We start from the raw sequence: 26,883 nt of genomic DNA, 5'->3' as shown, positions 1-26,883 counted from the left end.
AGATTCCCTGAATTTTTCTTCTAAATGTCTTTTTCATTTGTGTGTGTGTGGGGGGGGGATGTGCAATCATATATATGTATTTAATTTCCAAGACACATTTTTGTTTTCAGAATGTAACTTCTCAGAGGATCCTATTTCATGAATACATCTCTGATGTGTCTAATAACATTTGTGATTGTCTTAAGTTTTTCTTTACTCTTTAAATTTGAGTCTGTTTTTCTGGAATCAGTTTTTCTGACTGTTTAAATTAGTCATGATCTTTTAGGCTATAGAATTTCCTAAAATTTCTGTTGATCTTTGGTCATCTATTTACATTTAAGAATAAAAGAACAGGAAAACTGACTCAGAACTCTGAGTGCACAAACAAGTCCTAGAAACAAAAAGACTTCACTCTAGAGTGGCTGGCTAAGAAGCCGTGACTTCGATGACCCACCAGTGTCACACTGAGGACTGTGCTCTAATGTGCCCATTCCCACATTACTGCTCTCGCACCTGGAATTTCTTTAGAGAAAAGGTTTGTGTTTGCATGTTCTGTGGTCAGACTTTTAGTTTTCTTCATGTTTTCACCCCTGATTCTCGCTCCTGGCCTCTGTTTACCTGCCATGTCCAGACATCTCTAGGATTTGGCTAAGGAGATTCACTCTCTCTTCCTGCCTCTGTAGAAATTCTAGGTTAAGTAACTCCATCAGTTTACACTCCTCCATCAGAATTTTGCTTGCCAGAAAACTGTTGTAGGTTCTTACTTTCTGAAGGTTATTTTATCATAAGATGCAGTCTCCAGAGGAAGGGACAACAAACATACTTGAAAGCTCCTTCAGCTATCTCGAACTCTGCTTCTTTACTATCAACTAGTTGATGATAAATGGTTCTTTGATGAGATATTTCACTGTCTGGACCAAAGGAGGAAACCTGTGCAACATTTATTTTAGGGACTCAATACAGTCCCTAAATTTTATATTTTATATATATTAATTTTATATCTAAAAATCTATCCCAATAAAAATAATAACAGAAATGAAAAACATTTTTGCTCACACTTTTATTTATAATAAGTATCAAACTTAGAAATGGAAGCAAATTGAATATTCTAGTAATATGGGAGTGGTTAAATAAATTGTAGAACATCTCCATGCTAGAATATCACATAACCATTAATAAATTGTATTATTGAATGTCTAGTGACATGTTAATAAGTGGGTTAAAAAGAGCTTAAATACAAATGTAGACCTCTCAGTTTAGTTAAAAATGTATTGGAAAAGAACTAGAAAGATATGTACCAGCGTGCTAGCTAATAGTGAGTATCTCCACGTGTTGGGTTAATTTGTGGTTATATTTCTACTTGATGTCTGTATTTTCTTTCTTTTTTCTCCAAACCACATATACAAATATGACTATGTAAAGAAAAATATTCACATCAGAATTTTTTAGTAAGTAGGGAAAAATGCTCATATTTCAGTCAAAATAGCCCAGAGTTCTATTGATAGTTTTCAAATCTGAAATTTGAAACTAGTTGATAGTCATCCAGTATTTGGAATAATAGTGATACAGAAAGATTCTATTCTGATCCCCCATTCCCAGGCAATATAATCTTACTTTTCCTCTAACAGAGACAAGTTTCCTCAACCACCTCTCTATCCTTTTGCTGTTATCACATAAGATTTGCTCAGTTGAGCAAGGCTTACATTCATGTCCATAGCTTGCTGGACTTTCCTATGAGCAATGCCACTGAACTGGGTCTTTTCCTTCTCATAAATTGAATAGAAATAGAATAAAGCCAGAATTTATCAAAAAGTGGTACTATCTGCCCCGACACTATTTTACAACTTCAGAGTGAATTTATTTATAACCTGCAGAAGTTAAGCCCTGAGTTTTCAGTAGTGAACAGTTTGGTGGCCTGGCCGCATTGCCTGCGTCAGGGCTTCTCAACTCTGGCCATACATTCAAGTCGCTGGAGAGCTTTTAAAATTCCTTCGGTCCCAAATCCAGAGAATCAATTTTAATTGGTCCAAAAAGTGACATCAGTGATGCATACTTTTAACTTTTACCCAAGCAAATATTAAATGTAGCCAGAATTAAGAATTTCTAGGCTAAAACTTATATCTTGCTTCCTTTCTGAGGACATGATTAAGGTACTTTTTCATAACTTTTTAAGCAATGAGCTGTGTTATTAAAATAGCACTCTGAATGACTGTAAATTAGTTATATTTTTGATAAAGCCCCTTTTTGTGTGGATGGCATTGAAGCAGTGCTAGATTACTGTTTCCTAATTAAAGGAAGACAGCCACCAGCAGGCTCATTTCATATAAAAAACCAAAAAGACCACTTCATCAGAACAAATACACTGAATCAGAGTACAAAGGTCTTTCCCACAGTAATTAATTCTGAAACAAGTTACTCTTGTAAGTTATTTTCTAATGAGAAAAAAAACCCAAAATGAAAATCTTGTCCAAAATATCCATACAGGTGGCACAGTTGCACAGCACATTTCACTAAAAATTCTCTGAAATTGCTACTAGTTAATAGCCTAACAGTAACTCTAGACGTGAAAACCTTTCTATTCAATTCCATGCATCTTATTTTTGCCAGCTTGCCATCACAAATACTAATATTTTCTCTAAATGCTGAGTGTAATTGAATGCCATAACTCCACATTTCTTTCTTCCTCATTCTAGTGTGTCTCAATCATTTGACATACTTGTATTTATATCTCTCCAAGCATTCTAACTCATACTCAATGTTTTAGCATCCCCCAGCATCATTCTATCATTCTTTCAATTTAAAGAAACATCACAGCTTCTGAAGGAGTTAAAACATGAACACATGACGTGTTCACCTTTATACTGAAGGTGAGAGTGACACTAGCTGACTGTAGTATCACCAAACATTACAGGAGTCCATCTGGATGTAACACCTGGCTGAGAAATACTCTTTTAGAGTTAGCTGCATATCTACGATGTGTATGTTTTTGCTGTCTTTGAGAAGTCAAGCAAAATGACCTTAAATATACCGAGTGTTATTAAATAAAGCATATATTTTATTATACTTATGCTTAAGTATTTTACTTATGCTAAGTATTTTAACAATACAATATCTCTTTTAAATTCAATGAAGTTGCATTCTCTAATTTTGCTTTTATAGTGCAGCTACCAGCTTCTAGCATTGGGTTCGTTATTGCATGGGAGTTTCCAAGTACCAATAGGCTCTGATACAATATTTTGAACCTGACTGATGCATCTAATTAATAGATTTTATTTTTTACAATGAACTGCTTTGAACTGTTTAGAATGAACTACTATATTGAACAATGAGAATATTAATGCTGTAGCAGAGTTAACTGCATGTAGCCAGTGTTTCACAGAGGATTGATACTTCTCATTGTTCAGAATGAGAGCCATGGAGGACGGAATATTCATGGATATAGTAATTCAGAGCTGGGAATTTCCACTAAGGTTGCCTAACAGAATTTGTAGTATATTATGGGTAAATTGCTCTTTTCTCAGGTAGACATTGGTGAAATCTCCATTCTTCTATCCACTAGCTGTGCGACTGTGCCATATTGTTGACCTCTCTGACCTCAGTGATCTCATTTGTAAATTGGAATTAATGATGCATGCTTTGCCAGATGTTGTATCAAATGAAGAGGCACAGCTCCATCACAGCTCCTAGCACATTGTTGTAGAGATTCAAAAAATATTCGTTCATTGCTTTCTGCAATCTCTTAATAATGTTGTCTTTCACACAAAATTCTGCTGGGTTCAGAGATGTTGTCTTCCTATTATCACCAAAATGTGATTCTTATGGCAGAGTGGAATAACTATAATTTACTGAACTCTTATTGCACAACTCTCTACCTGCATTATCTCACTTAATTCTCATAACAATCTTTTGAGTTAGCTACAGTTATCAACTTCTCTTCACAGATGGGGAACCTGATTTGCCAAGAGATAAAATCAATTTCCAGATGCCAGATAGCTAGCCAATGGAGAACTGAGACTCCAACCCAGGGAGTCTTTGTCCCTCACCTCCTCTCTTAATCACCACAATGAGGACAGAGGCCTTTAAGGTAGAAAGAGGTTAATGATGTCCATAGAACACTAGCTATGCAACATGTTAATATGTGTCAGACTGGGAGCACGGAAAGATGGCGGGTAACCTTGCATAATAAAATATATTTAGGAGATGACTGATTACAAAAAGCCAATCAGATTGGGAGGTTTAGAATTTTGTTAGGTGTTCTTCTTTCATTCTTTTTATTATCATCTCTGAGCCTTTAATTCTACTTTTCATACAGCAGCTCACAAAGCCAGGGCACCATTCCGCTCAGTGCCCCCAGCTACACAGATACACATACACACAATCATTCTTGAAAGTGCTGAGCCATGTAACAGTGAATTTGAAATCTTGGTGTGGCAATAATCTTGTCCATTAACCCTAGAGTCCCTGCTACCATCACCCACCCTTTTCCTTGTTCTTATGCTGGAAAATGACAAGGACAGAGAAATTTATATTAACAAGTACCTGATGTTTGATTCTCCCCATGCCCATGCTGCAGTAAAATCAGGTAACTTTGAAATGAAATCAACAGCATTCATTAAAACCAACATAATTTGAGTCCAACCAACCAAAATATATGTGTATCTAATCTTGTGAAGTCAACATTTTGCTTAGGTGATGAACCGACTCCCTCGGGAAGTGGTTTATGTTAGAGCATTGAGGCATTTGTTTGCTTTCTACAAGCTTAGTAGTGTAGCTCGGTGGAGTGTTTATTGGTCTTACTTCTTAAAACAGTTATGGTCAAATGAGTAAATGGTAATTTTGCTTTCATTATGTAATATTAGATCATCTCCGCTAATTTTCATATTAAGATGGTATAAAAAAGAAATTTCTACAATGTTACCAACCTATTTAAGGATTACAGAATTAAGGGCATTACACTGAAAGAACATATTCTTTTCCAATTGTGACAACCTCACAGTCACTATAAATCTTTCTGATTATTTATTAAACACATTAAATAACTCCTCTTGGCTCAATTTTCAAATTGTGTTCGGAATCTGACCCTGCTCTCCACTTGCTGCTGCAAGTGCTGTATCCGCTGCTATGCCTTGGTCCAGTTGGCCGCCATCGCATGGTGGACCAGTGTAATAACTTTCAAATGGGTTTCTCTGCTCCAATTCTTGTCTCCTTAGAGTCTGTCTTCTACACAACAGTTACAGGAAGCCTTAATAAAAGGAAAATTAAATCTCCGCATTTCTCCACTCAAATCCTTCCAGGCTGCCCTTTACATTTAAGATGTGAACTCCTTACTGTGGCCTCCCAAGGCCTTATTGGGTATCTGGGCCCGGCCTCCAGAACATATCACTCATGATGCCGCAGCAAATTCAACCTTCTTTTGTTTCTTGCTCATGATAATCTTGCTGTTATCAAAGCGTCTTTCACTGAAAGAAATATGTTCATAATACTTTAGAAGTATTACCTGAAATTATATGATTTATTTTTCTCCCTCTTTCTGTTTCTAGAGGACAGAGACTTTGTCAATCTTATTGAAGCCTATAGCCCAGAATCAAGAACAGTACCTGGCACATAGTAGGTGCTCAAAGAATATTTTTAGCTTCAGTGAAAGGACTGACGAATGAATGACAGAGAGGATATTGACACACACATCTCTTTCAAGAATCTGCTGTAGAATTCGCCCAACACTGTGCTCTCCCTGATGTCATTCATCACTGTGGTTTTTCTCACCTGTTAGTAATCAATACTTTGTTAGTCTTCTCACTGAGAACGTAATCTGATTACCTTATTCTTTTTCATTTAAGCTGTATTGACAAACCTTTTTGTAGAGCATTTAAAGATCTAATAGTCATCACTCTTCTTAAGAAGTAGGAGGATGCCTTTTTAACGTTACTCTTATGTGAAGTGCTTCCTAGTACTCAGTCATTTAAATGCTTCCTCTTCTGTATTAATATAGCACTTTGGATATGATTATTCACACTCAGTTCACTAGATGATAATAACTGCTTTCTATATCTATCTTATTCGTATTGCCTAGCACATACTATCTACTCAATGAAGGGTAAGTGGATAAGTGGTGATTGCGTAAATGTATGGAAGGATGAATGTGGATAGAATAAACGCTGGCACACTGACACAATGGAAAGCAGCTTATCTGCAGAATTTGCTTAGCTGTGGGATTGACTGAGTACAGCTCCAGCAGTACCCTCACTCTGACTGGCTAGATAGGACTTCAGAACAATGATAGCATTAAGGAGAAATAGATAACAATCGACCTGCAGAGAATAAGCCTGGAGCTTCATTATCACCATGTTCTAACCACTGAGTAAACCATCTATGGACCGTTAGATTTACTCCTCACAGGAAACTTTGGTGGAATAATACTTTTAAAAGTCATGGCATTTACAAGCAGTCAGAAATCCAGTTTCAGGTACTAACTATATCACTAACTACAAGGGTACGCACCATCCGTGCCTTGGTTTCCTGATTTGCGAAATGGAGGTATCAGTATTATGCTTTGATTCCTTCTTATAATGTAAATAGAGATTATTTGAGCAGAATTGGATTAAGAGCTTTTATAAGATACTAGTGAGAATATATGTTGGAGATGATGTATAAATAATAAAGTATGAAAATAACCTTGGGCCATTATTGTTATTATTATTTTTTTAAGCTTAAGCTTGACTACTCTGGCAACCCTGGAACACAGCATCATTAGCCCTGTATGGGAAGGTTGCACAGTTGCACATAAGTGGAGGCCAACTAATAAGATCACTCATGCATATTGAGAATTGTTCATGAGCGACCTCATCCATTTCCTAATGCTCCAGGAGTTATAATACAATGTAACAAAATAATGAAATAAAATGGCATTATAATAAGAATGATTGAGCTGGAATAATTTGGCTATTAAAATCACAATCCTAGAGATAGCTGTCAAGTTTATGGTGTAGTCATACTACTCTGCCATATTGATCAGTTCCCTCAAATCTTGAGCTGATGCTGGTTTGCAAACAAAATTTAGAAGACTTATTGGATTCTCACTTGACTCAACAAAAGCTTTCATCGTAAATCATATTACTGATGATAGGAAAAGGGATTTGTAGATTAAAGTTTAAATTGTTCCTTGGCATACTCAAGGTAATTACATTGTTTCCTATACACTTCAGCTTTAAAATGAAAGATAGGGCTTTTTTGGTAGCCCCAAATTACATAATTTGTTTTGTAGATTCCTAGGTACTAGAATTGTGAATTTAAAGAAAGACCAAAGAGAGTATATGTTTCTTCAAGACCTTATGTGTACAAGTCACATAAATTTTTCCATTTAATCCTTGGAGAATATTAGTTCTCTTTCCATTAGATCAGGCTCCCTGCTTCAACATATTAAATGATTTTCTTAAGCTTTGAGAATTTTTTTTAATATAACAGCTTTAGTTGAGATGTAATTCCTGTACCATACAATTCACCTGTTTAAAGTGCACAGTTCAGTAGTTTTTAGTATGTTCACAGAGATGTGCACCCTTCACCACAATCAATTTAGAACATTGCGTCACCTCCAGAAGAAACCTCATACCTCTTAGTAGTCACCTGTTATTCTCACCCCAATCCTTCAAGCCAGAGACAACTATGAATTTACTTTATTTCTCTATAGATTATTCTGGACAGTTCATATAAAAGGACTCATACGATGTTTGGTCTCTTCTGACTGGCATTTTTCACTTAGCATAATGTTTCCAGGGTTCATCCATGTTTTAGCATTAATCATTAGTTCATTCCTTTTATTACTGAGTTATTCCATGGTAAGGATAAACCACATTTGATTTAATTATTTGCAAACATTTTCTCCCATTCTGTAGGTTGTCTTTTCACTTCCTTGATGCTGTTCTTTAAAGCACAAAACTTTGAATTTTTATGAAATCCAATTTGTCTACTTTTTCTTTTTTAAAATGTTGTGTGTCTTCCTATCATTCACCTACTAGAGAGCAGTAAGATTTCCATTTGTCATAATCAAAATTATCCTACCTATTGTATAAGAAAGTTGTTCAATGTTTTAGTTGTTTGAAAGTCTATTTTTCTTAATTATTGAACTTTATGGATTTTAAGGCATTATCAGTTGCAAGAAGGACCATCAAATTAATAAGCACTTTTAGGAAAAATGGTTTGCTACCATGTTAAATAAATACACGGACTATTTACTCCATCCTAATTTCAGAAATACTAAAATGTGGGAGAAAAATGTCTTAAGAAAAGGAAATGTGATATATATTTGGCATTGTAATTTAGAATCATTGCTTAAACTATTCACTTTATTTGACATTTAATTGATGCTCTGGGCATATGTGAAAGAAAGGTCTTGTCACCACATGGGGTAAATTTCATACAAGTAAGAGTTTATGCCCTTGATAAGAACCAAAACATGTTGGTGGGTTTCATGTCTATTTCAGAGGATCCTACTGATGGAAGAGGGATTAGCTTCATTAATCAAAATGAAATGTGGTCCTCTTCCTTGTTGCTCTCAGCTATTGATTGGCATTAGTACCAACTCCAAAAATTTTTTAAAATTCTGCCATTTATGATACAAATAATCTTCTGGCAAGAATAACAGGAAAAGGTCTGAGGGGGAGGGGAAACTACCATTTCACAGCCAAAATAAATAAAATCTTTCACATTTGTTTCATGCTGTAGTTTTTCACTCTTTGTCCTTAAGTTTACATACTTTTACAAAGTTGCATTCAGAAGAGAAAGCACATTTAAAATAAAATATATCAAAATAGTCAAAAAACAACTTTTTAACTGAATATTATATTTGAACTATGTGTATATGTTGCCAGTCTGTAAAATTAGCAATTTAATGGATGGAAAATATTCCCACATATAAGTATACCATTCATTCACCAGTTTATTCAGCAAATACTAATTGCTTACGATGTACTATACAGTGAACTAAATGCTGGAAATGTAGCAGTGAACCAAACAGACACTGCACTGATGGCACTTACAGTGGGAAGAGGCGGGTCATAAGATGGCAATTGTTTCTGTATTTTATTATCCGTAGGCTTCAGAGAACATTCTTGTGGACGTAGATTTGCTTTCCTTTAGATTATGATTTGAGGATCACTCTCCCATTGTGCTGTTAAGACATATTGACACATTTTGTTCCATAAGTTTTACTAATTTATATCGTTACAGAACATAAATGATTATATCAGTTTCCCTAGCATCTTGCCACCAATGGGTATTTTTATTTAAAAAAAGATGCAAAAGAATATTTATATACTAGCATAAAATAGTACCATTTTTTATTTTAAATTCTTGGTCACAGAGAATATTAAACGACATAAAAATTTACTACTTGTCTGTCGATAGTCCTTATCTTTATCCTCCAGTTTACCTGTGTGACTTACTGCTTCACCTCATCAGGTCTTTGCTCAAATGTTCCTAGGTTTCTCAGAATTAAAATAACACCCCCTCCACACCTTGGACACCTGCATCCTTCCTCTCTTCCGTATTTTTCTCCAATGCACCGACCACAAAACATACTTAATACTTTACTTCACTTTTTTTATTGTTTTTCTCTTATTTGACTGTTCCTTGAAGGCAGAGTTTTGTTTGCTGCTATATCTCCAAGGCTTAAAAGAATATCTGCATAGCATACATGTATAATAAATAATTATTGAACAGATGAATGAGATGTAATTTACCTAAATCTAGGGGAAACATTATAGTATATTCACAAATATCTACTTTGGAACCACATCCAGATGTGTTTCAGTTCTGGATGCACCTCTTACTGGTTTAGTGACTTTGGCATGCTATTTAATTTCTGTATGCCTTAGTTTATTTATTAATAAATGGGGGTAAAAATGATACCCACTTTGTAGAGCTGTTAGAAGGATTGAAGGAAAGAATACGTGCAGAGTTTCTGGCTGTTAGAATGTACTCAGCAAATGTTAACCACCAATCAGGTGTTAGCTGTTATTAAGAGGTCTAGGTATAACCTTAAATGCTTAGAACATTTTAATATAATTGGCAATTAACTGCATCTTAAGACATAATCTGACCTGTCCAATCTTAGTTCATACCACTGCTAAGAACGTGATACTACTAACTGTGCATGGCATTACGTTATGGCAGATTTTAAGCATTACTACTAAAAGAAATTAATATGTGTTTTATAAACAAAATTGTTCTGTATTCTGTTACAATACTAAGTCACATGACTGAACTCTTGAAAGCACTATATATAGTTGTCCATGTCAAAGTTCATATTTGAAAGGTATTACTAGATTGAATAAATTACATCTCTCCAAAAAATTTTCATTTATTTGAAAGGCTAAATATATAGGAATCTGTCTGCTTTTGGATTTGAAGAGACATTTATATCACATGGAATACAATTTTGTGAAGGATGTCAGAAGTTCTTGGTCATACTTACAACCACTATAGATATTTCCTATTTTATACTCTTTTACCTTGATTATGGCTTGTTCATTATTCATGTACATCCTTGTATGTGATTTATATTACAGTGTCTTACCTTTTTTTTTTGTCATTCCAATGGTAATTATCATTTTGCAATGTTCTCTTTTCCTTTTTTGAAGTTATAGTTTCATTTCAACCTCCTAATATACGTTTAATCTTTCCTGTAATGTTTGTTAGCATTTCTTCTATGGTTTCTCAGACTTCTTACATCCTTCAGTTAAATTCACATATATAAAATTTTTCAACTTTTAATAAAACGTTGTATATCTTAGTTGCAGGTCCTTCTAGTTGTGGGATGTGGGATGCCACCTCAACGTGACCTGACGAGTGGTGCCATGTCCACGCCCAGGATCTGAACCCTGGGCCGCCGCAGCCGAACACGCGAACTTAACCACTCAGCCACGGAGCCGGCCCCTCAAAATCGATAGTTTTTAATTAAGCAAATAAATGCTTAGGAATCTATTTAATTCTTAGAAATATCTCTATTTTCAAGTTTCAAAAGAGATCTTATGTCCAATAGAGTTTGCATGATTCTAATTTTATTTTCAAAAAGTTTAAGTATGTTAAATAGCAGAGATGCATTTAATTGTTATGAAAGTTACTGTAGTGTTGGCATTAATCCAGTAATAGGCAAGCTTTCATGTTATTGCATTTTTTGCTTATTTATAGGATGGATGGGTCATTTGAAAAATTATATTTGGGCAAACCTTGGGAAAATGTGAAACAAAGAGAGAACAGTACATTTAAAGAAAGAGAATGGTCGTTTTTACTAATCACCAAAAAACAACCAACTCAGCCAGCTTTATTTGTGAAACAAAGAAATAGAGGCTTCTTGTTTTTTTTTTAAAGATCTTATTTTTTTCCTTTTTCTCCCCAAAGCCCCCCGGTACATAGTTGTATATTCTTCGTTGTGGGTCCTTCTAGTTGTGGCATGTGGGACGCCGCCTCAGCGTGGTTTGATGAGCAGTGCCATGTCTGCGCCCAGGATTCGAACCAACGAAACACTGGGCCGCCTGCAGTGGAGCGTGCGAACTTAACTACTCGGTCACAGGGGCAGCCCCTAGGCTTACTTCTTTTTAAAAAAATAAGAGAGAGAAAAGGAAGAACAATAAAAATGAATGTAATTTTCTCTCTCTCTTTTCTAGCCCTAGGAAAAGATAAAGATTACATGGATGAATCAGAACATGCTAACTATGACCGATCTCGTCTCATTAAAGACTCTGTTCCCAAAGATAATTCTGAATCCAAGACAAGATTGTCTAAGGTAATGCAAATTAAACTGCCAGTAAGTCATGTGAAGACCGTAACTTCTAAAACCATTCAGTTCTTTTCAATATTAATCTATATTGTGCTGGAGAGTATAAGAGGGCGTACAGTTTAATAGACACCTTTAAAGACTCAAAAATGAAAAGTTACGTGTAGACATCATATTCATTTATATTATCAAACAGAATTTTTAAAAATCTGAAATGTAAAATTATTCAGTAATATTTTCTTTAGGTGTTTATTTCTTCATTTTTCATATTTTTTGAAGGGCAGCATGGTTTAATGAGAACATGGAGTTTAGTATCAAATGGACCAGGATTTGAATTCTAGTTCTGCTGCTGACTAGTTATGATGACTTCAGCAGGTTCATTAAACTTGCTGAGTCTTGTTTTCCTCATCTGTAAAATTAGGCTCACGTTGTCTGCTGACAAAATTCTTTGATGACTACGTGAGATAACCATATGGAAGCATCTAGAGCACAGTAAAAGCTGAGTCTATGGCAGGTTTTGTAACAACTTAGAGGTTGAGAATACCTCACTGAAACTTATAGTTCATCAACAAATTAATAACTGGGATGGAGTTCAGTTTACAAGCCCCTGGCTCCAGAATCTCACCATCCCTCAGACAGAGCGATTTTGTGGACTCTTCAGAGCATCTGAGTCTGGTAATCCAACCAAAAGCCACCCTTTTGATGCTTTCCAAGACAAATCCTGGCTCAACGCAAGCTCCTTCTTTTTTCATTGTTTCTTACGGATTAAGTGGAAATGGCTTGTAAAAGAAATTTGCAGTTTAACACAAGGAATGACTTAGCTTTCATTGTCACTGCATGTCTGATAATCTCATCCTTGAATATATATTTCTCTGTGATGTTTGGTTTGGTTCAACTTGGATTAATTTTGCAAAACCCTTCGTTAGTCACCATGAAAGCCTTAGTGAAGAAATGCGGCACAATTTAGATATTACTATCACAAGTGAGACCAAATAGGTGCAGGGATAAATACTTGTGTGAAATTTCTTTATTCCTCTTTGGTTTTGTTTTGCTAAATGGGGTCACTATTTTATGCTAATAATTCTTAGATTATCTTCACCAATCAGGAGTTAATCTCCCACGTTTACTTCATCTGCCTCACTGTGTCTGTCTGATCAACACAATGGATGTTTAGAATGTCTCTGCTATGTCTGTACAGCATTGTTCCAAGTTACCTGAGAAGAGTTATAAGAAAAATTGAGAAAACAACAGATGTTGCCTTAAGATGCTGATAGCACCAATGGGAAGACAAACACAGTATGCTTCACATTATTAGAAAATAAACTGAGATTAAATGCAATCCATGTTACCTGCTTCTTTAGAATTTACCAGATGCCACCAATGACACCCACCATTTCATTTATGCTCCATAGTGGCCATTTCCCAAATATCACTTTGAGTAGACTTGAATTTTAGAATATAAAGTTAAGAAGAAATAGTTAAACCTGCATGCATATTTTGTTTTTGGCATTAAAATAGGAGAATGATGTGTGGTGATGGTAACAGACCACAGTTGTTCAATCTAAAATATCCTAGTCTAATGTCTTATTGAATCTGCCTGATTACATACTCTTCTACTCAAACTGTAAAAAATTGTCATGCAAGGTCGGCCCCGTGGCATAGTGGTTAAGTTTACTGTGCTCTGCTTCAGTGGCCTGGGGTTCAAGGGTTTTCCCTGGCACAGACCTACACCACTCGCCAACCATGCTGTGGCAGCAACCCACATACAAAATACTGGAAGATTGGCATGGATGTTAGCTTGGGGCTAATCTTCCTCAAGCAAAGAAAAAAAGAAAAGAAAAAAGAGGAAGATTGGCAACAGCTGTTAGCTCAGGGACAATCTTCCTCACACACATACACAAAAAATTGTCATGAATCACCTGAACATTTTGGAGTTGCTCTTCTAACTTTTATCAAAATATGCCCACTTTTATCCTTTTCATAGTTCAAAGCACAGCACAAATTACATTTGAACAAATGGTTCCATTACAAAAAGAAAAAGGTGTTTAAAGTCCATTAGCTAGTTGCTTGCAAAGGTTATTTACAAATGAAGGGCAAAATAATCTGCTCAGAATGTGTTCTTTGTGCACATTTGTCACAGGAAACCTCAAAAAGCAATGACCTATAGGGGCTAGCCTGTTGGTGTGGTGGTTAGGTTCTCATGCTCCTCTTTGGCAGCCTGGGGTTCGCAGGTTTGGATCCTGGGTGTAGACATAGCAATGCTCATCAAGCTATGCTGTGGCAGCATCCCACTTAAAAAAAAAAAATAGAGGAAGATTGTTATAGATGTTAGTTCAGTGACAATCTTCCTCAAGCAAAAAGAGGAAGATTGGCAACAGATGTTAGCTCAGGGCCAGTCTTCCTCACAGAAAACAATTATAAAAAAAAAAGCAGTGACCTATATCTCTACTCTTTGGATGTTTCTGGATACCCTTCAATTTATAAATTTGTTGATCTTCCTCTTATTCTACCCCACCATTAAATGATATGAGTATATATGTGTAAATATGTGTGTATGTATGAAAGTGTATATATTTTAAATTGTATCTTATGTAATTGATACTATTAATTCATTTATGCCCTACAAAATAGCAACTTCCATATGGCTTAAATTAACATGTATTAATATATATGTATATAATTACGTGCCTGAAGATCTGTGTCTCACACATTATTTGTTGGGATAATTGTACTGGTTGCAACCTGCCCATACATATTATGCAATGTAACTGATATTTTATTTTCTTTACAAAAGTTACTCTATTGGAAAGGGACCATTTTCAAGTTGACAGGAAGGTTTATAAAGAGTTAACAGGAAAGGAGCACAAACTCTCAGGGAAAAGTAAATCCTAATGTAAACTACATTATGAGTAATGATAAATATTGGATTACAGAAAAAAATAGAACTTTCTAACAAAATTTGCCATCAGCTATAAACTAGGTTCATAGGAAATAACTCCAAACCCTCTAAGGTGGTGTCTTGCATTGAATTTATGTGGAAACTCTGTTGAGCTTGTCACCTGTAAAAACAAACAAATGAACAAACATCTAGAAATACATCTGGCTAGTTGACTGGGCATTGTCTGTTACATCTGTTTAAGCATTTGATTTGTCAACCATTGTGCAAACAGTTCCTGAGTGATGTTGGCTCAGCATGGTGACTTTTTACTTTGATCATGTATCCACTGCTTATGATAATTTAGTAAGCTAATATATGGGTAAGTCACTATAGTTTGTTCTAGAATTAATCTTCAGACGAATTATATCTTTAGAATATTTTGCTTCAAATAATGAATTTTTTTAGCATGTGTCCTTTATACTAAAATTATTTAGTGTTTTAGAGATTAAAAACATCTGTAATATTGATATCTAAGATGATTAAGTGATATTGATAAAGTAATGGTGTATCTTTTTTTATTTATTTGGAAGCTACTATTTCTAAAGCTTGGCACTTTAGGATGGAGAAAGATGACAAACACAGGTAGGTTTTGCTGTGCAGATACTGTATGCAGTACAGGATGCATGCATATAAATGGAGAAAGCTCAGAGGCTCTAGAAATTAGAGATGACACTAAATATGGAATAAGTCTAGCTTTAGCTAGCCTCAAGTTTTATAATAGAAGCCATATATGAATATCTTATGAACCACCCGATCAAAAAATGAGCAAAGGATATGAACAGGCATTTTTCCACAGAAGATATACAGAGGGCCAACAGGCACATGAAAAGATGTTCAATATCACTAATTATGAGGGAAATGCAAATCACAAGTACAATGAGATATCACCTCACATCTGTTGGAATGTTTGTTATTAAAAAGACAAGAAATAATAAGTGTTGGAAAAGATGTGGAGAAAAGGGAACCCTCATATACTAATTCGAAAAGATATTTGCACCCTATGTTCACTGCAGCAATATTCACAATAGCCAAGACTTATAAGCAACCTAAGTGCCCATCAATAGATGAAAGGATAAAGAAGATGTAGTGTGTGTATATACATGTATATACACACACATACACACACACACACACACACAGGAATACTACTCAGCCATGCCATTTGCAACAACATGGATGGACCTTGAGGGTATTATACTAAGCAAAATAAGTCAGACAAAGACAAATACTGCATGATTTCACTCATGTGTGGAAAATAAACAAACAAACATATGGATAAGGAGAACAGATTGGGTGTTACCAGAGGGGAAGGGGGTGGGAGGAGGGTGAAAGGAGTAAAGGGTCACGTATGTATGATGACAGATAAAAACTAGACTATTGTTGATGAGCACGGTGCAGGCTATACAGAAGCCGAAATATAATGATGTACAGCTGAAATTTACACAGTGTTATAAACCAATGTGACCCCAATAAAATAGTAATAAAAATAAATAAATAATTTAAATAAATACATACATCTCTTTGAGGCATTGTGGTAAGTAGAAAATTGGCCTTTCTTTCCCCTATCTACTCTATTTTCAATGAGACTTAGCAGCTCCTCCCATCAGGAGGTAGAATCTACTGTACTGGCCTTGGGTCTTGCTTTGGCCAATAGACTGCTGCAGAAGTGACAGTGTGCCAGTGCTGAGCCTGGGACTCAAAAGATCTTGTGCTCTCATTCTTTCTCTTGGGACTCTACCTCCACCATGTGGACAAGCCAAAACTTGCCTGCAGGAGGATGAGACCATGCGGACCAGATCCTTTGAGCCCAGTTGCCCCAGTTGAAGCAGAGGTGTGAGAAAATCCAGTGGCCAAGACCAGGAAACTCAGACCCATGAGAAAGTCCAGCTGAGACCAGAAGAACTACCAAGCTGGGACCAGCCTACCCATATAATCATGAGCTAAATAAAAGTTGTTTGGGGGTCTGGCCCTGTAGTATAGTGAGTGAGTCCGGCATGCTCTGCTTTTGCCCCCTGGGTTTGCAGGTTCAGTTTTGGGGCGTGGACCTACACTACTCATCACCCATGCTGTGGCATCAACCCACATATAAAGTGCAGAAAGATTGGCCCAGATGTTAGTTCAGGGCTAATCTCCCTCAGCAAAAAACAAAAACAAAAACAAAAAAACAAGTTGATTGGGGATGGTTTGTTTCTCAGCCATAGATAATGGGTACAGCCACAAATGTTAAAGGGCAGCATGTTGGCTGATACTGGTGATTATTAACAGAAACTGAGTTTTTTCCTCAGTTACTGGGAAGATTTGCAACCATTACCCTGATTTTTTCCACAACATACTCATGTTATCCATTTAACTATACAGAGCTCAAGTATATTTTAGATGTCATAACCTAAATTACATGGTATCTAAGCAACCTATCTAAAACATGCTGAAATTGTTTATCAGTTTTTCTTAAAAACTTTATTCACAAAATTGCTTTCTTTGTTATAACATTAAATCAGGGTAGAATTTCAAGATTACCTTCAACTGAACCGTATGTGTACAGTTAGCAACAATCACAACCACCCATTAAAATTGGTGAAGAACTAATTTTTTAAAGGCAAGTTTATTTCTTTTCTAACATTTTGACAAAAAGTCTCTGTCACACCTGTGTGGACAAGAAATTTCAGGAAACACGTATGTAATGTAAGAAAAGGAAAAATTCTGTAAATTCATTACTGGAGCACCTGGGCTGCATGCAAGCAAAGTTGTAGAGTAGGGAGGGATTGTTTTCCAGATAGTTTGGGTCAATATTGCCTTTCTCTGTCTGACTAGAAGAGAGAGCACTTTGAATAATACTTGAAGACAAGTATTATTGGATGATCATCAGAAGGAAAATCCCTCTCTCCGTCTGGAACCATGTCCCACATGCTGGCTGAGGCCTCTAGATGTGTACAATTTTCGGGGAATGTCTGCAGTTAATCCAGGATCAAACCTGTGAAGCAGAACCCATGGTTTCTGTAGTGGACGTTAATGAGGAGTTTACTGCAGCTACTAGTCCTTGGGATGCCAAAAATAGCTACCGAAGTTGTCAGTGATGAGTCTGGGAATATGAATCTATATTCCAAGTTACAGTGACTTCTCCTTTTAAAGGATGCTGGGTGTCAAGTCAGACAGGAAAGAGGTTGTGGACCAGGAAAATCTTGACATGAATATTTTAGCAATTCATTAAATTTAGATCACAAGGCCATTCAGTTTGGCTGTACCAACTGGCATTGGCAGATGGTGTTCATCTTTAACTCAGCCGGTAACTGGAATAATTTTCTTTTGAGACTGGAGACACATCGTGTAATGGAGCGGGTGACAGGGAGATGGGCTCTGCAGTCTCTGCAATGGACCTTTCGTGTGGGCATTGGCAACTATGTCATTTGCCTCAGTGGCTCTTTGTCTCCAAATTGTGTACAGAGATCAGTATTCTAAACTTGCATACTTTTTATCTAACAATTGTGAGATAATGATGACTTAACTACAAGCTAAATGACTAAACTTGGTCCTATGTGACTGCTTTAGTTGACAAGATTACACTGAAATTAAATGCTGATCATTTGTATTTATTGGAATAGTCAGTTTCTAAAGAAAATGTTAATATTTACCTAACTTTAAGACCTGAAGTGATTCTTTTTATATTTAATATATCATTGTGGGAAATTTATCTTAAATATTTAATTTTCATATAAAATAAGGGCCATAGCAAATTATCTTGGTTTTTTAATCTTTTTGACCAGTATTTTAAATTTATTTTCTTGCCTAGAAAAAGAAAACTCCTTTTCCAGCAACCCAAAGAATACCTCTTATCGGCAAAGTCTGTGTCTGATATAGAGGAGGATATTAGCCTCCCTGAACCATTGGGGCCTCTCCCTCCATAGTGCCATTTAGTGACTTTCCTTGACCCTCAGAAATCTTCCCAAGTAAATGGCAAGGACTTGTTCTACATTGTTGACTGCTAATGTAGATTTTCCCGAAGATTTAGTATAAGATTTTCCAGAATCCCTACACATTACCTGTGGATTGCTTAACTCAAATGTGTGTGTGTGTGTGTGTGTGTGTGTGTTATGATAAAGGTAGCATTTCAAATCAGTAAAGAAATATTGATCTTTCAATAAACATTCTCACAATAACTGGCCAGTTATTTGGAAGAGGCTAAATATTTTTAGAGGCCCTCACGTCTGACACCAAAATGAATTGCTGAAAAGCTAAACAGTTAATAAACTCAAAATGAATATGTAAAAATACAATGAGCATTTTTTCCTAAGTGCAGAATAGACAAGTGGCCTTTCTAAATGACCAATAATAAAATTAATCTTATAAAACTTGATAGATTTGACTATTTAAATACTAATCAGTGTCAAAATTATAATAAAATTAAAAAGTAAGAGATAAACATAAGATGTGGTGATGAACTGACCTAGTGACATGCCAAACAATGGTTAGTTAATATTTTTAAACTACAAAGATATATAATAGATAAATACAAGAGTGAAAAAATAATTGAAAAGCAATATAATTTTAACGTAATATGTTTAGCAGTATTGGTCATTGCAGAAATACTGTTGTAAGCAATGTGTTTTGAACCAAATTAGAAAAGAGTTTAAAACAAAATGAAACCCAATATCAACACTAAACCCTGTCACTTTTATTCATTATGGGTAGATGTGTATATTGATCCAAATTTTCTAAAAAAACAATTTGACACTAAGGATTAAAAGTCTTTGGCCCACTTTTAGGAATTTATCTGGGGACTGTAATTAGTTGTTAGCCCAAATAATTATGTGTAATGATGTTTCTCATACTGTAATTTTTGGAGCGGTGGGAGGGAATAAAACAAGTGTTCAAGAGTAAAAGATGAAATTAAAAATAGTATTACCCTCAAACAAGGCTATACTATGTTGAAAACTAACTCCCCAAACTATTTTAGGATGATCGGAAACTATCAGACTGTATGGTTACAGAATAAGAAGGTGGTTTTAAACAATATGTACAGTTTGATGCCAATTATATAAAAATAATCCAGCTCTTTTTGGTAGAGAAAATACTTAGAATTATATACAGCAATTGTTTATAGTGTTTACACTGGATGGTAAAATTCAAATGACGTAAAGCTCATTCCATATATTCTTAAATTTAAGCCATGAATGTTACCATGTTATCATTCCCACTTTAAAATTTTGCAAGCTAGTAAATGACTGGTCCAGGACTTGAAATAAGGTGGTTCTGTTTCCCAAAACTACTTTTCTACTTTGCGACACTGGCAAGACAAGCACAGTTCAGGACCTTGCCTTTTTAGTCTGGTAACAATCATAAGTAGCATTTCAGTTTTTCCCCCTAATATGTATAGATCACTTATGTACCAAAAGCTGTGGTAAGCACTTTTTATGTGTTATCTCATTTAATTCTCATAATAACTCAATAAGAGTAAGTAGCGGCTGTCCCATTTTACCAGTGAATAAAATGAGGTTTAAAGAGGAAAGTGTCTTGCCTAGTCTCTGAGCGAGGCAGGAACAATGTCTCTGACTCCAGTACCCTGTGCTTTTCTGACTCTAGTTCAATAGCTAACTGTGGGAAATACACTCACATGCATTAATCATACCTTTCTAAAGCCCTAAAACATCGCCCTGGAGTAGGCAGCTCTGCATTAATAGTTGTGCAGCTAACTCACAACATGCCAGGAGTGGATTGACCTGTTTCTAACGGACTCTTGTTTCCACCAAGTAAAAATATACAGGGAATTTGTTACAAACTTAATATTACCAAACCTCAGTAGAAGTAGTCACAAGGGAGAAGGCGTATATTCCTTGGGATTACATAATAATCAGTGGAATAAATATTTTCAAATGCATCTACTACAGAGTGTAGGAACCCCCTTTGTCAATTAAAAAAACCACACATACATGTAAAACAAAAACACAAGTCACCACGCTCCTGCCCAGAAGCCCTTATAGCTGCCAACAGCTATGTGTAAGCAGAAGGCTGGGAAATCAAGACATGGAGACATTTTAATTATGGGAGTAGATTAAGTAAAAGATGGATTTGTTTGGCTCAATGTCTTTTAGTCCCCTCAAAGACTACATAGGAAAAAATGTACCTGTCTATTTAGGAGGTCTTATTTCATAAACAATACAAGGAAACAAACAGGATGCCATGGATATTTTCTCTCTCCTGGCACTAATGTCTTGGTATTTAGACACACAGAAGGCTTCCTGAAACACGAACTTACTGGTTTTATCCATGAGAGTTTAAGAGCCCTTTAGCTCTAAAATTTGAGCTGCAATGACTTGTCTGCAGAAATTTTCCGTACGTTTATGGGATGTGAAAGTAAATTCAATAAATTAGTGTGTGGGCGTACCAGTTAAATGGTACAGATAATTGTTCTACTTGATATTTATATATTTGATCAATGATAGGCTCACATCAAACCAGTTCTCTAAGTGCTTAGGCATGAAGACCGCCAGAGAAGTCAGATCAAAATTAATGTCATTTGAACATGTTAAAAGTCAAATCTACCTCATTAATCTCCCACTTCCAGGCCCTCCATGTCATGTGTGTAACAAAATGAACACTGGCTTGGGAGTTGAAACATAATAATCATAACATTAAATACTTACAACAGCTAACATTTGTTAAGGACCTTTCAGGGATTTTTGTTGATGACCTATATTCTTTTATGTTCATAACAACTCCAAAAAGTAGGGTATATTTTACCCCTCTTTCACAGGTGAGAAAATGGAGGCTCAGAACGGCTAAGTGACTTCCCTGTTATCCTACAGCTGTAGGTGGGAATTATGGAGAGGCCACCACACTGTCAAGCACTGTGATATGCTGTACATAATGGAGGTATGCACAAGGGGCTATAGAAGCCATGAGACACGTATATCAGGTATAAAACATTAGGGAGCACAAATATTATGCTTTTCTTGATGTTTTATGCTTAAGAAAATATAATAAGCTTGAGGTTCCTGTGCTCAAATCCCAATAAATTTTAAAATACTCATTTCTTCCCTGCTGCTTCTAGCCCTTGACCTCCCATTTTTCTTTTCCTCCATTCACATTGGCATACAGACTTCTTAATCCCACCAAATGAGTCCATCAAAATATGAATATTTTGAGCAGTTATCACTACTGAAAGGAAAAGAAAATGTCAACAAAAATGGAACACTGTTGTGTTGATTAAACAATTTCTGATGCTTGTGGAGTTTTTTAAATTGTTTCATTGCTGTTGATCTCTTTGCAAGACAGAAATCACGATTCCAGATGAGGGTCCCAGTCATAGAAACCTATGTGACTTTACTAATCCCTTGATGCCACAGGCAATTTAAACACAAGCAGTACAGTAATGTACTATTTGTTTTTTAAAGCTTTCAAACTATAGTGTGAAGTTAAAATTTCCTATTTAGTGAGCCTACTGGAAAATCAGTTTTTAAGCATACTGATTAATTCAAGACCATATCCATTAAGTGGCTACTTTTTGCTTCAGTATCTTTTCAGTCCCAATTACAAGCTGTCCTGTGCGGGTTTTCTTGACAGAAATAAATGTAATCCTCTGTTGCATCTTGTTGTGTGAATGTTAACCACAGGGGGGCAAAAATGTTCAATTTTATTTATTTGCTTTTTTATTTTTATTTTTATTTATTTTTTCAATTTATTTATTTTTTTTTGAGGAAGATTAGCCCTGAGCTAACATCTGCTGCCAATCCTCCTCTTTTTGCTGAGGAAGACTGGCCCTGAGCTAACATCCATGCCCATCTTCCTCTACTTTATATGTGGGACGCCTCCCACAGCATGGCTTGCCAAGTGGTGCCATGTCCGCACCCGGGATCTAAACAGGGAACCGCTGCAGGCTGCCGAAGCGGAATGTGCACGCTTAACCCCTGAGGCACCGGGCAGGCCCTTGTTTATTTATTTTTAGATAACAATTACTTCTATTGCTTTCAGATTACAATCACTTCAATGTGTGCAGCCCAGAGCTAGTATGATGCAGTGTTAAGTTTAACAGATGCAGGATTTTTCAAAAACCTCAAAGGTTTCTGTTGTACCTTTCTCCAGTGAACAAGAAAATGAGACAATTTCGATGAAAATCTGAAAAAATGTATAGGAAATCCTACTGAACCCCACTCAACTCTCAAAAAAACATTAGCTCGCTCACCAGTAAAATAAAGTTTTGTTTGCCAGACCACTATTATTCAGACTGAGACATACCTCCCACCTTTTACGTTAATCTGCTCAACTGATTCAAATAACATAGAATATGTAATGGATTATTTAAAATTGACAGTAAAATCATCAAACTGTCTTTGACATTATGACTAAATGCCACTTAGGTGAATCATACATAGACATTATTAACTAATGACACATGAAGGCAGCCCGCTACCCCACTCCATACCACCCCCCTTAAAATAAATTTATAAAAACTAATAAGTTCTTATAAAGAGGTGAGTTATCTTTTCCTCTTTTAAAAAAAATCATTATTCAGGCTTAGGCATTTAAAGAGTTGTCTAAAAACCCTCCAGTCAAATGCTTCGTGCAGCATTCGTGCAGCGTTCAATATGTAACACCTCAGCTAATGGGAAAAGCCGGTGGTGGAAGGGAGAAGTTTCTGCTGTCGTGCTGAAGCGCGCTTTAAAGAAGACTGTCAGCTGAGACTGTTGTCAGCGGTAGAGGACTCCAGATGCAGCTGAACCCACAACTGTGGCTGTGGTATGTTTAAAAGTACATCAATCTAGGAATTCTGTATTACATTTTTGTTTTCTTAGAAGTATGAGGAGATGCCAATTAAGAATAATTGATATTGAATTCAGAATTGGGGATGAGTGTAGCTGTTATTTCAAAATATTACAAATGTATTTTTTAAAATAAGAAATATGTGATATAAATTGTTATATTTTAGGCGTCAGTGTTTATCTTGCATGCAAAACAAATGCCTCCTCTCTGAAGTTTTGTCTATTTTTAAATGCATTTGACTATTGGTTTCATTGAAATAGTTATTCACAAATTCTACTCTGAAGTTAATTCTTGATTCAAAAATACATAAAATAGAATTACTTGTAAAAGTACTTATTTTTTAAATGTCCTTAAGAAATTATTTTTATACAAGATGTTTTAGTAAATTCAGTCAAAGTAGAAAAATCTAAGAAAAAAGAAGCATATCTTATAGCATTAAATGTTAAGTAGGTGACACAACTATGCAATTCCCTGTGGTTTAAGCTGGGAGACAAAGTGTTTTTCAACCTGCTATCTTTATTTTCTCATGGTTTTAAAGGTGATAAGAAAATTAGCTTTATCCCATTCTGAAGGCTTTATTTTCATTTCATTGTTTAAAAATGTTAACCACTTCCCTTGGGAGACCAGAGGTTCAATTTCTAAATCTCATTCAAGGTTAGATCATTTAAAATGATAATGACTGGCATGGAAATAAGCGTTCTTTCCTTAAAAAAAATAAATAGAATATCCCTTATGTAGTATCTAAAACGTAAAAGTCAGTGAGGGGGAAAGGTATATTCAAGTGTATTCCCTGTAAATTACTTCCCTCTTCCAGACATCCTTCCAACAGGATATTTAAAGCTCACATATTAGAAAGCATTTATTTCATTGAGAACCCAGTTGAAAAACCACATTCCATGTTCCGTCATAGACTATTCTACTTAGAAAGGCTTGGCTTTTGGTTTTCATTAGATAAACCAGAAAATCTTTGATTTTGAGTGAATGAAAATGGGTGGAGAGAGGATGATAGAAGATGGCCCAAGAAAGGGCGCTTAGTACAATGCCTGGTACATTACGGAAATTCAAGCAATCTTTTGTTTCTCTCTTCTTTTTTTTGTTCACTTTTAACTTTTTTAAAGTGTATTTACACATGATTCCTAATTTTTATTCTTTCTGTGGGCATATGTCTAATTATTTGGTATTCTGAGTCACACTTTATCCAGTTATACAGGTCAGAGAACGGGCATTTTTGATCCAGTCTGGTCTCTTCTTCACTGATTAGGTTTCTGTCTTCTGTGTAGCCCCATCGATACTGTGTTGTTCAGTGAAACAGCTCTGTTTCTTAGGACACTCCACATGTGAAAAACTACTGATTCCACTCTAAATAAAACATTAAAATCACTGTAAGAAAAACTCACCTCAAAGGCAGAGTGTCTGATGAATCATCTAGATCAATTCATCATTTGAACCATCTTGAGAGAAGTAGGAAATGCATTTTTCCATAGTTATACCTGATTTTAACTGAATTAATGCTCAGCCATCGGTGAGAAAGTGGTTTTATATTTGAGGACTCTTTTTCAGGGAAGAGCATGTGCTGCATAATTATACTTAATGCTCATAAGAAATATGTATGTTTTGTTATGTTAAGAGCAAAGTTACATGTAGAACTATCTAATCTATTATTAGATTGAAATATTTTTAAAAATTCTCTTTGGACATATTTTTCTCAATAAAATGGGAGATTACAGTCAGTGATATTTAAGGTTCAAATTTCACATTCTAAGAAATTTTGGCTGCAGCAACTTTTGATCAAAATATGTATGTTTCTTTTTCTAAGTAGATACCTTACAACAGTGCTTGTCAAACTGGGGATATCAGAATCACCTGTAGGGCTTGTAAAAAACCAGATGACTGGGCTGTACTCCCAGAGCTTCTGCTAGGAATAATTCCAGTCGAGGCTGAGAATTTACATTTCTAACAAGTTCTCAGATGATATTGATGCTCTCGGTGCTGGTACCACATTTGAGAATCACTGCCTTAAATCTCCCCTTAATAGCTCCAGTGTAACTGCATCGTGAGAGCCTACCATGTACTGACTCTATGTTAAGTCTGATATGCGTGGATGAATAAAATAGGCAAAATCCCTACCCTTGCAAAACTTGTAGTCTAGTGGAGGAGTCAGAAGATAAGTACGTGAAAACAGAAATATCTTTTCACAAGCTGTCATTAAGTGGGTCATTCAGTAGTGCAAGGGGAGCTACTCAAGTGATCAGGGAAGCTACCTCTCAGAAGGTATTAAAGGCAGGAACTGAAAGATGACAAATTAACTGAGGAAGGAGTGGGAGAAAGAGGCGCTGCAGGCAGAGCAGTAACCTCTGAGGGCCTTGGGGTGGCAGTTTCACATTTGAGAAACTGATATGTGACCTATGTGGCACGAACACAGAGACTGAATACCAGGATGACCAAAATGAGAGGAGAGAGACATAAGCAAGCACAGTATTGCAGGGGGACAATGATGGGGAGTCTGGATTTTATCCTAAATTTAAAGGGTTTTGAACATATTTGTTTTCATAAAATCACTGTACGTGAGGATGAGGGAGCAGTGAAGCGGGATGATGTTACAGCAGTCCAGCTGAAAGATGACTGTGGTGGAGCCAGGAGCGGTTGCAGGTGAAGTGGATACATCAGATGTGTCAGTTTCTAACATCAAAATGTGGAAACCGTGGGCCGGGCCCGTGGGGGAGTGGCTAAGTTCGCGCACTCCGCTTCAGTGGCCCAGGCTTTCACAGGTTTGGATCCTGGGCGCAGACCTAGCAGCGCTCATCAGGCCACGCTGAGGTGGCGAACCACACAGAAGAACTAGAAGGACCCGCAACTAGAATAAACAACTGTGTGCTGGGGGGCTTTGGGGAGGAGAAGAAAAAAAAGAAAGAAAAAGAAGATTGGCTACAGATGTTAGCTCAGATCCAATCTTAAAAAAAGATTGATTGTAAAGACTTGAGAACATGTCAAGGAAGTGAAAAAAGAAAAGTTTGAAGGCAAAATTATAATATGTGTGTGTGTGTGAGAGAGAGAGAGAGACACCAATTATAGTAGTGGGATTATAGGTGAGTTTTTATTCCTTTTATTTTTTTATGCAATAAGAAAAAAAACACGCATTACTATAACATTCTTAAATTTAAATATTTCACTGAGAAGGAAAAACTGTGACTTTAAGAAAAAAATCAGGGGCCAGCCTGGTGGCTGAGTGGTTAAGGTCGCGCACGCTCCACTTCAGCAGCCCAGGGTTTTGCTGGTTCAGATCCTGGGTGCGGATATGGCACCGCTCATCAGGCCATGCTGAGGCAGTGTCCCACATGCCACAAATAGAAGGACCCACAACTAGAATATACAACTATGTACTGGGGAGATTTGGGGAGAAAAAGCAAAAAAAAAAAAACAAAAAGATTGGCAAGAGTTGTTA

At 36.1% G+C, this 26,883-nt stretch overlaps 1 protein-coding gene across 1 annotated transcript in view; it reads left to right on the top strand.

Annotated features, from left to right (window-relative positions):
• Positions 1-26,883, top strand: part of ANO3 (anoctamin 3) — a 293,456-nt gene that overhangs the window by 108,114 nt on the left and 158,459 nt on the right. The window contains exon 4 of the mRNA XM_046685171.1: positions 11,640-11,758. Within this exon, the coding sequence (XP_046541127.1) occupies positions 11,640-11,758 (119 nt within the window). The remainder of the gene's footprint in view (positions 1-11,639; positions 11,759-26,883) is intronic.

The sequence above is a fragment of the Equus quagga genome, chromosome 14 (genome assembly GCF_021613505.1).
Source record: "Equus quagga isolate Etosha38 chromosome 14, UCLA_HA_Equagga_1.0, whole genome shotgun sequence".
Taxonomy (NCBI): domain Eukaryota; kingdom Metazoa; phylum Chordata; class Mammalia; order Perissodactyla; family Equidae; genus Equus; species Equus quagga.
The sequence above is the reverse complement of the archived record's forward strand: the minus strand, read 5'-3'. Positions and strand labels throughout refer to the sequence as shown.